At 45.1% G+C, this 14,011-nt stretch overlaps 1 protein-coding gene across 2 annotated transcripts in view; it reads right to left on the reverse strand.

The window, feature by feature from the left end:
• The window catches only part of MARCHF1 (membrane associated ring-CH-type finger 1), a 436,459-nt gene that overhangs the window by 11,313 nt on the left and 411,135 nt on the right, over positions 1 to 14,011 (reverse strand). For both annotated transcript variants that reach the window (XM_010986366.3, XM_064487462.1), the window contains one exon: positions 1,707 to 1,854. In XM_010986366.3, the coding sequence (XP_010984668.1) occupies positions 1,707 to 1,854 (148 nt within the window). The remainder of the gene's footprint in view (positions 1 to 1,706; positions 1,855 to 14,011) is intronic.

Here is a 14,011-nt window from a genome sequence, read left to right on the forward strand (position 1 = left end):
ATGTGAGGTTGCTTCCTGTGGTTCTGTTGGGATGGGAGGGGTGCCTTCACCTTCTTTTCCCTCGCCTGTGCTGGGAGAGGGAACAGAGGGGCCCTGCAGGCTGGGACAGCCTGATCCAGGCGGGGCGGCCACTGGGAGAGGGCACTCCTGCGCTGGGGCAAGTTCATGATCCTTAGACACGGAATGCTGGACTGGACATGGAGACAGACAGTGTGGCCACCAGGTCTGCTCTGGACTGCAAGGAAACAGGAGTCCGCAGGTGGCAGGCTGGGTGTGGGGAGGGGGGAGGTGGCGGGACGCCTCTGTTCTGCAGTAGACACATGATCGCAGTGTCTGTGGTGTACTTTGTTATGTGGCTTGAGCCAGTACCTGTAACTCTAGGGGATGTGGGCTTAGAAAAAAAAAAGTTTCTATCCTGAAGAAACTTGTTTAGTAGGGGTGTGATAGACATTTAAAATCCAGCATCTCAGGAACAACGCATAGTATAGTTGTAAACAAGATAGTTTGGTATAAATTGTACATAAATGAATTAATATTGATGCAAAAATTAAACCCCCCACACACCTGTTTTTCTAGCCACAGTGCTTTCGTTCCCTTCCAGGAGAGGACAGCGGGGTCTGCAACGCCGTCACCCACCGCCCACCCCAAACCCCCTGCCACACACACACTCCGGCTACATAAACCACATCCCACTGGGTCTGGAGTCCTGGTCCTTTTGAGCCCAGCTTGGTTCTGCTCCGGGGCAGGGGGACAAGAATGGGGTGCTCTCCCCGCTGCCTTTGTGAATCCAGATGGAGAAACAGGAAACAAACCCCTCCCTTTGAAGACTCTCCCTTCTTTCCTTCACTGCCTCTCATCTTTTTTTTTTTTTCTTTCATTTTCTTTTTTTTGAGGGTTGAGCAAACATACACTGTTACCATCTGAACAACAACTCCCTCCAAATGCACCAGTGGTTTTCACGTAATATACATCCCCCCGCCCCAGGGAGAGGCCAGGGGAGTGTTCCTCACCGGTTCACCAGCTGTGGTTGAGGCTGTTCGCTGAGGCTGGTAGGGCCTGATGAGAAACAGCTGGTACCTTCAGCAGTGACGATAAACAAGCTACTTTTGCTTCTGTCTTGAATGCCTTGTCCATTTAAAATGCTACAATGCGCCTTCATGATTTTAAAACATCTTTCATTGTGGACTTGACACCATCCTTTGCTACCAAACTTAGCATGGCAAAACTTTCAACCTGCAGCGTTCATCCACTCCGTCAGGTTACAGAGTCCTAATTAATAAGCTACAGCAGGCTCTCTCCTTACCACTTCAAAGGAAGCCATGACTAAGGTGAATTCAATAAAATGAAAACCTTCCATTTTTACAGCTGTTTGCCTTTTCATATCAGGCAGAACCTGATCCTTAACCTAAAGGCTATAGGGTATCCTTTAAAATACACAGATGCCACTAAAGCCTGAAGTGCTGTTTGACATCTGTCTGCTAGTGTTTACAAGGACTTGATAAATCTTGCTTCTCAGCGCGGGGCCCCGTATGTTCAGTGTTTTACAGCAGAGTGTTAATCAGTAACAAAACTGGAGGAGACTCCATCACCAGTCCTGGGTTTTGCTGGTGCATCCTACACGCACCGGGAAATAGCCCCCCTGCCCATCTCGAGGCACCCTTGTAGACTGCGAGAGAGAGAGAGAGAGAAAGGAGACACGCTCTTACCATTGTCGTTGCCTTGCTTGATTTCCTCCGCCGTCCGATCTATCAGCACGTACAAAGACCAGACCACGCAGGTGATGGCGATGACGTGGAACGTAACAGAGCAGAATATCTTCCTCCTCTCGCTCGTGGTCATCTGCAGCTTCTCCCACTGCAATCACAAAGGAACCACACAAAACTGAATCTCCACCTGGGAAACTGCTCGCATTCATACCCCAGGCAGAGATAGATGGTGACTGGAGGGAAGACGTTAAAGAGCTGCAGTTTTAGGTGACACCACAATATTCAAGTACGTCTTCATGTTTGAAAAGATCTAAAATCATAACCTGTGGTGTTATATAAAATATATATATTAAAAATATAAAATATATTAAAAATTACTTAAAAATATATTAAAATGAAAACAAAAAGATTTTCCTATTTCCAGGTGAATTACACCAGGTCATTTCAGGTTTGCAAGCCTGTAGTTGCCTTGTGTGTAACATGAAGGGGACAGTTTCAATTTCATACAGCTTTCAGAAAACATCTCCGCTCAGGTTTCTGCCCACCACTCCTCTGTGGTCCTAGGTTATAAGTAGTGATGCACAGTCTCTTCTCGGACTCAAACGTAACCTGAAACAGTGTTGCATTCATGAACGTGCAAATTTAACAAGAATTTGAATGGGCTGAGTGATATCGGGGGAAGAGTCAACATCTGTTCACAGCTCCTCTAGAAGATGCATTTCATCCTCCGGGCGATGGGAGGGAAAACAGATGAAGCCCCTTTTCAGAGCAGTCTCGCTTTTCTGTTGCCGCCATTGTCCCAGTCACCGTCCCTGAGTCACACCCCGCTGGCAGTTGAGGGCTGCTGCCGCAGTCTGCGAGAGGCGGAGGGCTGTGATTTTTATAATCAGAAGTCAGGGATTCTATGCGGAAATGTGCCCACTATTTACTTGAAGAGATAGACTCTCCAGCGAAGTTTTGATGCCTTGACAGCTGGATTTGTCACTTTATTCTCATGTTAGGGTTTGTGTCTTTTTTGCATATTTCTATAGGAAAATCACATCCCTATGCTCTTATTTCAGTCACAAGTAATTATTTCAGTCATCCCTGATTCTTTACATTCTTACGGTCTTTCTAAAGCAAAATCCTTAGAGCTTCAGAAGACCCCCTCCTTCCTTACCCCACCCCACACGTGCACCCCCCGACACACAACTCATTTGATGACAAGAGGGCACACAGCACACTTCACAAAGTCCTGGCTCTGCCACCAGCTCTGAGTCACAGTGAAGCCGCTCAGTCTCTCTGGACCCAGCGGCCTCGTCTCCGTAAGCGGCAGAGGCGTGATGAGAGGTTCGGAGGAGTGTGCACTCCTCTCCTCCTTCGTTAACAGACTAAGCCCAAGAGGCTTGGCACTGTACCAGCTAAAGCCGCTTTCCAGCCTGCCTGGCAAGGATGGGCAGGGACTGCATCCCAGCGACAAGATGTGAGTGGCTATTTACTGGGATTGCCCCTCCTCCTTTCCTTCCTGTTCTCTTCTTTGTTACCTGGAATTCCTAATTAATGGCAGGAGTCCCAGCAGTCACCTTGCAACCTTGAGGCAAAGTTGAGCCCATCAGCCATCGCCCACCTGGGGACGCCACTCATTTGGTCGGAAGCAAAGCCCTGTGACTGAGCCACAATTTCTCAGGACTCTGCTCCTCACTGTCAAGTGCAGTTCCTGATGTAATCACTGAAACTTCCTAACTTTCCTTCTGCTCTCACCATGAAGGTCCTATAATCTCATTTGTAAGAGAGCACAGTATTTAAAGTCTGATCACCATCTTCCAGAAAGGTTCTTCAACATTTTAGAGAAACAAATGTTTTCTTTACAAACACATCCATTCTCTGCTTTTACTGGCCAGTTATCACAGTTTCCCTTATAGGTTCTGTTAGAGCTAGTTAACCATTCATACCTCATCCTGCACTTGCTTTTTCATCAAACTATGTATTATTCTAAGTAAATAATGGAGAAATTTTAGTAATGAAGGGCGGGGAAGGCCAGATGCTTCAATCTAGAATCTGTTTTTAATTAACATCGTAGTGAGAAGATTTCAGTCGGCGCATCTTGGCTTTTACGAAAACCTCACGTCAGACATGTGAAAGATTGATTTTTAAAATTTCGTTTTGTTACTGATTTATTGTAATGATAATCTGAATAATCTGTGTGATTATGAAATAGAACTTAGCATTTGGCAACAGCACCTTTTGCTTTAATAGCTATTTCTTGAATCACCTCAGTGTTCAATACGACCAAATAAAAAGGCCAGGGTGGTGCCGGAGGGCAGCTGTATAACAGGTCGAATTTCCTAAATGTTGCAAGTGGATGAAAGAGCCCTCGGCGACAAAAGGTTCACACTGAATCCACCCGCAGTGGTAAAGCTGGCTCGGGGGGGGGGGGGGGGGGAGAAACCCTTAAAAACTGGGTTTGTTTATAGATTCTTCAATCTAAGGAGCATTTTGATGAAGTGGCTGAGCCTCAAATAGAAAAATACTGGTGGGGCTGACAGGGATAAATCAAATCATCTGTAAAGACTCCTTTTAGTTCCAGACAATAGAAGCCCCGAAGCTGTCCCTTCCTCATCTCAGCAGCGTTTTAAGGAGAAGTGAAGCGTAAAGGGGTATCAGACCGCCACCTCCCTTTATAAACCCTCGCAGGGACCACGCAGGAATTCACCCGCCCGCACACGAGTCAGCGCAGAACCACCGCGCCCTCTCCCGGACGATCACATTACTGCACACGATACCCGGCACCAGCAGAAATTCTACAGACTTCATAAAATGTTCATCCGTATCTTTGTGTTTTCAGGTTTATATACAAAGTGTGAATATACGCTTTGCAAGCCCCAGGAATGAGAAGTGGGTTAACAAGGCAGGATCGAAATCTCGCTGTAACCAAGTTGTCCTGAAAGGGCAAATGCTAATTTATTCCTTGGGATGCTGAATGAAATTCAGTACCAGTTCACAAAAGACTGTGATAGAAAAGCAATAATCTGCACAAATGAACATAGCATCGGGGCTCCCCTGCCCAGCTTTATAAAAATAATGTGTACTTATGCTCGCAGGCCACGTGTCCAATGTCCACCCCTGGACCGCCCCCCCCCCAACACACACAAACACTACAGTTGGGGTGGAGGGGTGGGATTAAGAGGTGCCCCCTTGGTGCTCGGTTTTAAGAGGACACGTCTCTCCAGGCGGTCTCCGTGGAGCTGGTGGAAGGTCCCAGAAGCAGCAGGGAGGGCGGGGAGGCCTCTTTCCCCGCCAGCCCCCTGCCCTGCCCAGTTCGCAGACTCCCTTCACCCGCAAATACTGCAAAACCAGCTTCGCAAATATTAGCGCCTCGGACCTCGCTCACCCTTTCCAGGATCGCTGGGTCTCTAGCACCTGCTTTACTGACGTCGGCCTTTGGTCCCTTGTCCAAATCCCTCAACTATAGAAGGAAGTGAACAGAAACCCTGTTATTCACTCAGAAATATACAACAAGGTCTTTCTGAAAAGACCTCCAAATTCGAGTCTAAATTGATGCAGACATCGTTTCTGTGAAATTCACCATTTCTGTGAAAAACACCATTCTAGCGAGATGAAACTGAGCAAGCTTTCTAATTTAAAATTACTGGTATTTGGGTTCTGTCCTAAAGTATAAATTAAAGCACTGCCTAATGAGAATGCTTTTTAAAACTTTGTACCAGGGAAGAATACGGGCAGTTTATTTGCACAACATCTAAGTACACAGGGAGGAGGTGCTGCTTTACCAAGTCCATTTTTATTTCTTCCTTGACACAGCCCCGCTGCACTTTCCAACACTGCTAACAGCTAGAGGAGCCAGAATTTCAGCAAATCTGGAAAATGATAAAGCAAATGACCCCCACCAGGCGGCACGGGGCCCGCTGAGCTGGTGGCAGTGATGTGGTTTTCCAGGGTCCCCGGACCCGAGAATCCCTGCCAGCCTCCGGTAGGCCCTTCCCAGTCATTTCAGCAACTCAGCCTAAATGCAAGGGCTCATTTTAACTCTTTTTTTCCCCCCTGACCCCTGCATATCGTAGGGTGGGGTTTTACTGCATTAAGAGTGAAAATAATACTAGGAGCAGCAAGGCTAGTTTATTCCGTTAGCTCCACGCCCAGTAGGATAGTTGTGCTTGAGGACAGGATGGAACCCAGCGGAAGTTCAGCAGCTGTAATACTGGCCAACTTTCTAGGGGGCCTGGCGGTCTGGGGCAGTGGTTCTAAAAGAGTGGCCCTCAGAAGCATCACCACCAGCGTGGGACTTGTTAGCGTTAAATTAATCAAAGAAGGATGTCAGGCGGTGGTGGTTCCAGTGCCCTGACGCCAAGACAGCCCACATTCTAAGCCTCTAAACGCCTCAAGGTTGGGACACAGGAGCTCAAGGATCACCAGTCACAGCCACCTGTTGGCTCTAATCACTCGCCAGTCAGTGAGCTCCCCACTTAGCTTCTGCACTTTCTGTCACAGACAGATGACTAGGTAAAGAAGATGTGGTATACACGTATGTATACACACACACACACACACACACACACAATGGAATATTACTCAGCCATAAAAGAGAATGAAATAATGTCACTTAAAGCAACATGGATTGACCTAGAGAACGTCATTCTAAGTGAAGTAAGCCAGAAAGAGAAAGTAAAATACCATATGAGATCACTCATATGTGGAATCTAAAATATGACACAAATAACTTATTTATAAAACAGAAACAGACTCACATAGAAAACAAACTTATGGTTACCAGGAAGGAAGAGGGTTGGAAGGGATAAATTGGGAGTTTGAGATCTGCAGATACTAACTAATATATATATAAAATAAATATACATAAAATAAATAAGTTTCTACTGTAGAGCACAGGGAACTATATTCAGTATCTTGTAATAACTTATATTGGAAAAGAATCTGAAAAAAATGTATATAAATGTACAACTGAATCACTATGCTGTTCCCCAGAAACTAACACAATGTTATAAATCAACTATGCTTCAGTTAAAAATAAGGAGTACCCACAGTATAGGGCCAAGTTTAAGTCAGCTAATGCACATGAGCGAGACAAGTCTTAGGCACTTAGAAGAAATCAATAAACGGTTGTCGTAACTTGAAACTTGCAGCACCACCGCCATACCAGACTCTGGGGGTTTCTGCCTTCATGTTGGTGCCACCACTGAAGGATGGGGAGGGTGAGTTGGGATTTGGTGGTTTTTCAGATTTAGGGCCTCCTCCCCACCAAGTACAAACAGATTTTTCTGAATCCTGAATCTCACAGCAGAAAAACACGATCTGTTTTTATCAACTATTTATACAAAGAACGGCAGGGGGATGGATTTCTGTGCGTGCACTGGGTAGACGCTCCTAAAGGCGGCACAGCGGTAACTTCCTTATTGTTCGGATTGGAGGAGATACCACAGGTCGCACTCCATGTCCCAGGAACTTTTCATTCTTTCTGTCTGGAAATTCAACTCAAAATGGTAAAGCCACCCAAAGAGACACCGTTCTGGGTGACAGTTTCCAACAGAAAGTTCAAGGGACTCAAACATTCCAAAATAAACTGCGGCGCTGATGTGAGCGTGTGGAGGTGACGGTGTCTTTCCTGAGGAACGTGGTCCAGGAGGCAGCAGTGCTGCTCTGTCTCAGTGACGGCAAAGCCCAGGCGGCCACCTGAGGACGGATAAGGAAAGAAACGGCTCGCGCTCCTCAAAGGTCATTCACTTGCACCTCTGCACACAGTGACTCTTAACGTCTGCTTTTCACAAAACCGTACTGAGACCAACTGACAGGACTCTACACAGACAGCTCGCATCATTTTACAGGATTTACAGTAGTACCGGAACCGTCCAGCTGAGTAGAAAAGCAGACGTGTTGTAAGAAGGCAAATTCCACTTATCCCAAAATCCAAGCATGACTGCAACATTTTAAAGCTTGAGGAACAGCTGCACGTGTTGAAAGCAACGGCAGTGAAAATATCTCGTGCTGACGGGTTAAGCACCGTAGCCAGCTCAGTGCTGGGGGGAGAGAGAGGTCTCAGCCGCCCGATGAGAAGCTGCCCAATGCAAAGACACTCACAGAATTAGAGGCCAGGAGAACAGAAGATGTTGTGAAGATCTAGGGGGAGAGGGGGTCTGGGGTGGTGGGTGAGGAGAGATGTATGTTGTGACAGCCGCATGGAACATACTGGAAGCCACTCCTGCTCAGAGAGACCCTGGAGTCAAATGACAGGACGCAGACTCTGGGCTCAGGCCCCCTGGTCTAGCGCCGGGGGCAGGAATCTCCCTGTCTGACTGGAGACAAAGAACCTCCCTCCTGAGCCCTCAGTTCCTGGTTGGTACAACTGAGATACTGACACCGTCCCTTGTACACGGCTGCCACACAAGATAATATCCACACGTGGTTCGCACTTATAAACCCTCAGGGATCCCTAAGTGGTGTATGAAACAAAGTTTCATGTGGTTCCCAGATGTTTTACTATGTCCATAGTGGGCTTTATAAAGTTATAATTACTTCCAAATTCCTTCAAATGTAACCAACTATGTTCACCTTTACCTCCATCACTGTCTTTGGTTTACACCCTGCCGACTCTGCTCATTTGTTACCTGCTTGGTGCTTGTGGGCAACTGAATTTGTGACTCTTGAAGTGTGAGCCTCAATAAACAAAGGTTTTCAGAGAGATGGAAGCCACGCTGTGCAAAACAGACACTCAGAGCTTTCAGGATCTTGATAAGAGCTGTCGATCTCAGAAGCCAGCACGAAGAGGTGTCAGGAGGGCCAGCAGGTACTAAAAGATGCCCAGGAGAGAGCAGCCAGGAAGATCCAAGTTATTGAATTGATTTGCTAGAAAGAGTTTATTAGGAAACTAGTGTGTGAGAATATTAATCTTACGGGTATAAACAGTCTACAAATATTGCGGCTAGTAAATCCAAGGTTTCTAAAATACTTGTATAAAACAGATGCGCTAAATTCAGCCAACTTTATCAGGATTAAAATTTTCTCCCTAAAAAATGTATGTATATTTCATTATGCCAGAAATTAACAGATTGTAAACTGACTATACTTTAATAAAAAAGAAAAATATGCATATTTCATATTAAATGGATATCTAAACATATGACTCTGACATATCATTGAGCAAGTTTTCTTACAAATCTTTCCCAACTGCCCTTTGTTTCCTTGCAAGGAGCTCACGAGAAATTGGACTTGCCCAAAGGTTTTGAGCAAGGTGTTCGTAATGTAAACGGTTTGCTGAGGGAAATCATCCACTAGAGGGCGCAAAAACATCACACATGAAGATGATTTGCGTGGCAAATAAAGAAATGGACAAACGCCTGTCTTACAGGCGTTATTATGCAGTTCTGGGGTACGTATGCCTTGGAATTGCTATGGCACCAGTTAAAAGGCGGATTCCTAGGCTCTGTCAGATCCATATCTGCATTCTTAATAAGCACTCCGAGCAATTTTTATGCATGTGGAAGTTTGAGGATTACTTTCCCGAAGGGGAAAAATCCAGAAAGATACTTTGCAGAGGAGCTGTAATTTCTAACACATTTTCACAAGGGTGGCAATATCCTCACCTCCCTCCCTCCCCCTCAACAAAAAACAGCCCACTTAAAATTAACCTGTTGTCATGTAGGAACATAAATTACTTAAAGAATTAATAGGTGCAATTAAACAAAGTTACTTTAAAGATATTTAAACAATACTGGGTTGTCTGTTTTCTCTTGAAGATTATGGTGAAAATATTGTAAGGCACACTCTGGTCGTGACATCAGTGTTACTGCTTCAGCCACGCGGAGCCAGTGGGGAAACCTACAGCGCCGTGTCCAGGGGATGCTTAACCATCGGCTGTAACTTCAAAAAGAAAGCAGGAAGAATGGTGGGACTACAACTCACAGGATGGGATGGCCCATCTCCTCTTCCTCATGGATTCGAGCCCTCGCCTGGGACTCTGGGATTCTCCACTGCCACCCACGGTATCCCTCCAGAAGCCCATTTCTCTTCAGTGAGCACCCATGGTGCCCATGGGGTCTGCACAGCCCAGGTACCAACTCTGAGCCAACATGATCACAGCCTTGCACTTTATTTATTCATTTATTTAACTTATTTTTACATTTTGGGGGGGGGCTAATTAGGTTTATTTATTTTAATGCAGGCAGGGGGGATTGAACCCAGGACCTCATGCATGCTAAGCACACACTCTACCACTGAGCTACACCCTCCCCCCACAGCCTTGTACTTTAGGAGAACGTGCCTGTTCACCAAGCAGAAGCAGAAACTAGAAGATGTTTAAAAAGACCCAGTTTGGAGTTTGGGATTAACAGATACGCACTACTGTATATAAAACAGATAAACAACAAGATCCTGCTGTACAGCACAGGGAACTGTTTTCAGTATCTTGTAATAGCCTCTAATGGAAAACAATCTGAACTAGAATATATATATATAAAACTGTATCACTTTGCTGTACACCTGAAACATTGTAAATCAACTATACAATAATATATATATGCATATATTGAAAAAAATTAAGACCCAATTTCACCCCCGTTTTTCAGATGAATAAACTGAGGCTCAGAGAACTGAATTGATTTGCCCAGAGTAATACAGTTAGCTATTACTTAGTAAGACTTAATACAGTAAGTTATTAGGAGATTTTGTCTAATTTTATTGGGGAGTAGGTTTTTCCATTCAGAAGCTAATTACTGAAGCCTCACATGGTATTGGATATTTATTCTAGGTGCCAGGTGACAAGGTAGCCAAGATACATGCTTTCATGACATTTAAGTCGGTGTCACAATTGTGGACTTCTGTGTATTTGTTAGAACAGGGGAATGTATAATTGCCCATCGATCAGATATAATGGGCTTTTGTTTCATAAGTACTTCTGTCCCTTTTGTGTCTTATTGTGTGTGCGTGTGTGTGTGTGTGTACATCTGTACTTATCTAAAATATTCCTTTGGGTGGCAGCAAAGAAAAAGGGACATTTCTCCCGAGAACTGCTGCTGTAGACTAGTGCAAGCCGATCCTACTGACAGCCCACTGTCAACGCTTATTGTCATGCGTCCAAAAAAAACCAAAAAAAATTCCTGCACCCAATTTCCAACCTACTTTAGCAGCTGTATCACATCTGAACATTGCACATAATGTGACTGGGTTTGAATTTTTTGTCATCGCTGTTTCTGTTGCCATTGTTTCTACTCTTAGAGTATTTTAGCCACATATTTATTTGAAATAAATCAGATAAACACATCGTCTACTCCAGCTTCAGTGGCCGCCAGTGAAGCTTCCATCTCTCTCAATATTGATTCAGATTTTGGATATAATAATACAAATAAAACAAATAGTATTTTTGTTAATGTAATTTACAATCAGTTTTATCAGTCCTTTGATCTCAAGCATAATTAATTGGCTCAATATATTACCTCTGAACTTGTTTTTGGCACTTTGGAGATGCAGCCTTTGCTAAGAGTTTTGTCCGAAAACTGAAGACCTTGGATTAAAGAGCTCTTCGACTTTCCAGGGACACAGGCACACCTCAGGGGTAAGTGGTGTCAGTTCTAGGTTCACAATAACATGAACATCGCAACCGGTGGGTCACATGAGTTTTCTTTTTTTCCCAGTGCATACAATAGTACGTTCACACTATACTGTAGTCTACTAAGTGTGCATTATGTCTAAAAAACAATGTACGTGCTTTAATTAAATACTACTTTTTTTTCCTAAACAATGCTAACCATCATCTGAGCCTTCAGTGAGTTTTTATCTTTTTGCAATTGTAACATCAAAGATCACTGGTCGCAGATCACCGTCCAAACACAGTAATAATGAAAAAGTATGGAGTATTGGAAGAATTTCCAAAATGTGGCCCAGAGACATGAAGTGAGCAAACGCTGTTGGAAAAATGGTGCCGACAGACTTGATCGATGCAGGGTTGCCACAATTCCTCAGTTTGTAAAAGATGCAACATCTGCGAAGCACAATAAAGCAACGCACAGTAACGTGGAATGCCTGTATACGAATTCCCTGAACTCTGTGTAAAATGTCACGTGTGTGTTTCCTTTTTCCGGGGAGCAGTCCGTAATCTGCACTGGATTCTCAGAGGTCTGAGACACTTCCCAGATTTCAATCCTTTGTTTTAAACTGCTCTCCCTTGATTGGTTTAATAATACCAGGTACACTCACTTCTTACAAAATAAAGAAGCTCTGGGTCAGAGAAGGGCGGGAGGCACCTATCATCTCCACAGGCTGGAAATGAAACTTGCGGTTTGGGGACTTGATGTGTCGGGGACACAGAAGACTGCAACCACAGCTGGCCAGATTTCCTCATTTGCAGAACCCAGAACAGGTTCCAACCCCAAAGGCTGCTTCCCAGCCTGCTGGGTGGTGTGAGAGAACGGGTGATGCCTGTTCATGTTGTCATGGAAACGGTCAACTGTGTTCCCGCATTTGGCTGCATAAAACCCTCAACTATGTCCCATCCTGCCAGCTCCAGAGACACTTTTCCTCCTTTTATGAAGATGTCGCTTTGACCTGAGAAAGCTTCTGAGTGGGCTAAGAATCTCCCTTCAGTTCCGAGGACATCGGAACAGTTTGTTCAGGTCCTTGTCAAGGCGTTTGTTTCAGGCAATGATTCTTAGGTCTGACTGCTTGCTCTCGGTGGGGAATTTCTTGAGACACACATGAGAGTTGTTCACATTCTGGGACAGATTCCATTTTTCTTCCTGGAGCTTAAGAGTGAGAAGTGAATATGAAAGAATCTCTTATTCAAAAGCCCTTATTTAATGGTCTGTCATTTTCGCCCTGTCGCTTTGGAAATCTAGTAACAATGGGTCGGCTGCGTCTTCCTCTACACCCTTCATTCTCAGCTACTGAATTCCAAAAATAAACACCTTTTTCCACAGCAGATTCACTGCCAACTTCTCTAGTACCATGGAATCCCTGCAGAGGGATACAAATTCAGTAGTAAGACAATCTGATGTCATTCTAATCACTTATTCTTATAAAAACGAAGAGGCAATGCTCAGTTTCCACGGTGGAAGGACAGGCGGTGAGGTGGGGAGACTGGGCGGAACCAGGTGACAAAGAGCCTTGAGTATCAACACGAAGTGGGGGACGAGGGGCGTGGGAGGGACACAGATGGATTAATATGCGCAGAGAAGTTGATAACGTTCCTCCCAGATTTCCTTCCTGGAATTTGTTAGAAAGATCTTTCTTTCTGACTGGTTGAGTGAAAAGCAAGACCGCATGGGGCACGAGCCTGGGCTGACCTCTCAGTGGGAGACAACGAAGAGCGTGTCCGTCCTTCCGAGGAGACGGGGGTGTGGAGCCAGGGAGGCGCCGGAGGAAGGCGGAGGCTCTGGCTTCACGACGGGATGTGTCTCCTGCTCCTGAACTCAGGTGAGTGTATTGGGGACAAAATCTACAAAGTGGTTGATTTTTGAGATCAGATTTATATGAACAGCAGTGGGATCGCCTGTATGTACAGAGTGTGCAGGAACAGAGAAAATAAAACAGGTGCTTGCAGAGAGCAGGGGGAAGATGTGGTGTGTCCCAGACCATGAATTTGAAGTCTGGGTCAAGTGTAAGCAAATTTCCAAGGCGTAAGGTAGAAAGGATTTTAGGGGTTAGAGTTAGCGGGGTGCTAGAGAGCCCGTTCTTATAGCTGTGGGGAGGAGGAACTGGAGAGAGGGTGATGAACCAGTAACCCCCGCGACCAGTTTTGCCCTCTCTGGGTGGACTGACGTGTCGACAGGCGGTCATATCACCTATGACTTACTTTGGAGAGCGCTGATTCTCTGTCTCAGGGGCCAACTCCCTTAACTTCCTGTCTTCAGACTAAACATGTATTTATAACTGCATCACACCCTTCTCACTTCCTTTCCTGTTATTTAAGAGGACAGCATGTCCCTCTACAGTCCAAATGAGTCATTCTCCATGACACTTCACCCTTTGATTGTATCTTTTCATTTATTTTTAACTTCTCTCTCTCTGTGTATATCTCCTTTCCCTTTAACATGAAAACCTGCTTCCAGAAAGAGAAAGAAAAATACCATATGATATCGCTTACATGTGGAATCCAAAAAAAAAAAAAGAAAATTTAATCTTGAATACGTTTATCTCTTCGGTGCACCAGCAGGATGGATGTGGGGAGATACGGGAAGTAGTTGACAGTAAAGACAGTACAAAGGCTCCTTTTGTGCTAACAAGAGGTCAGAGGACAGAAGGAGCAGGAAAAACATAGCCACTGGGAGCCTGGGTGACAATCAGGGTCACCTAGAGGCTGCTCTGGA

The sequence above is a fragment of the Camelus dromedarius genome, chromosome 1, assembly GCF_036321535.1.
Source record: "Camelus dromedarius isolate mCamDro1 chromosome 1, mCamDro1.pat, whole genome shotgun sequence".
Lineage (NCBI taxonomy): Eukaryota > Metazoa > Chordata > Mammalia > Artiodactyla > Camelidae > Camelus > Camelus dromedarius.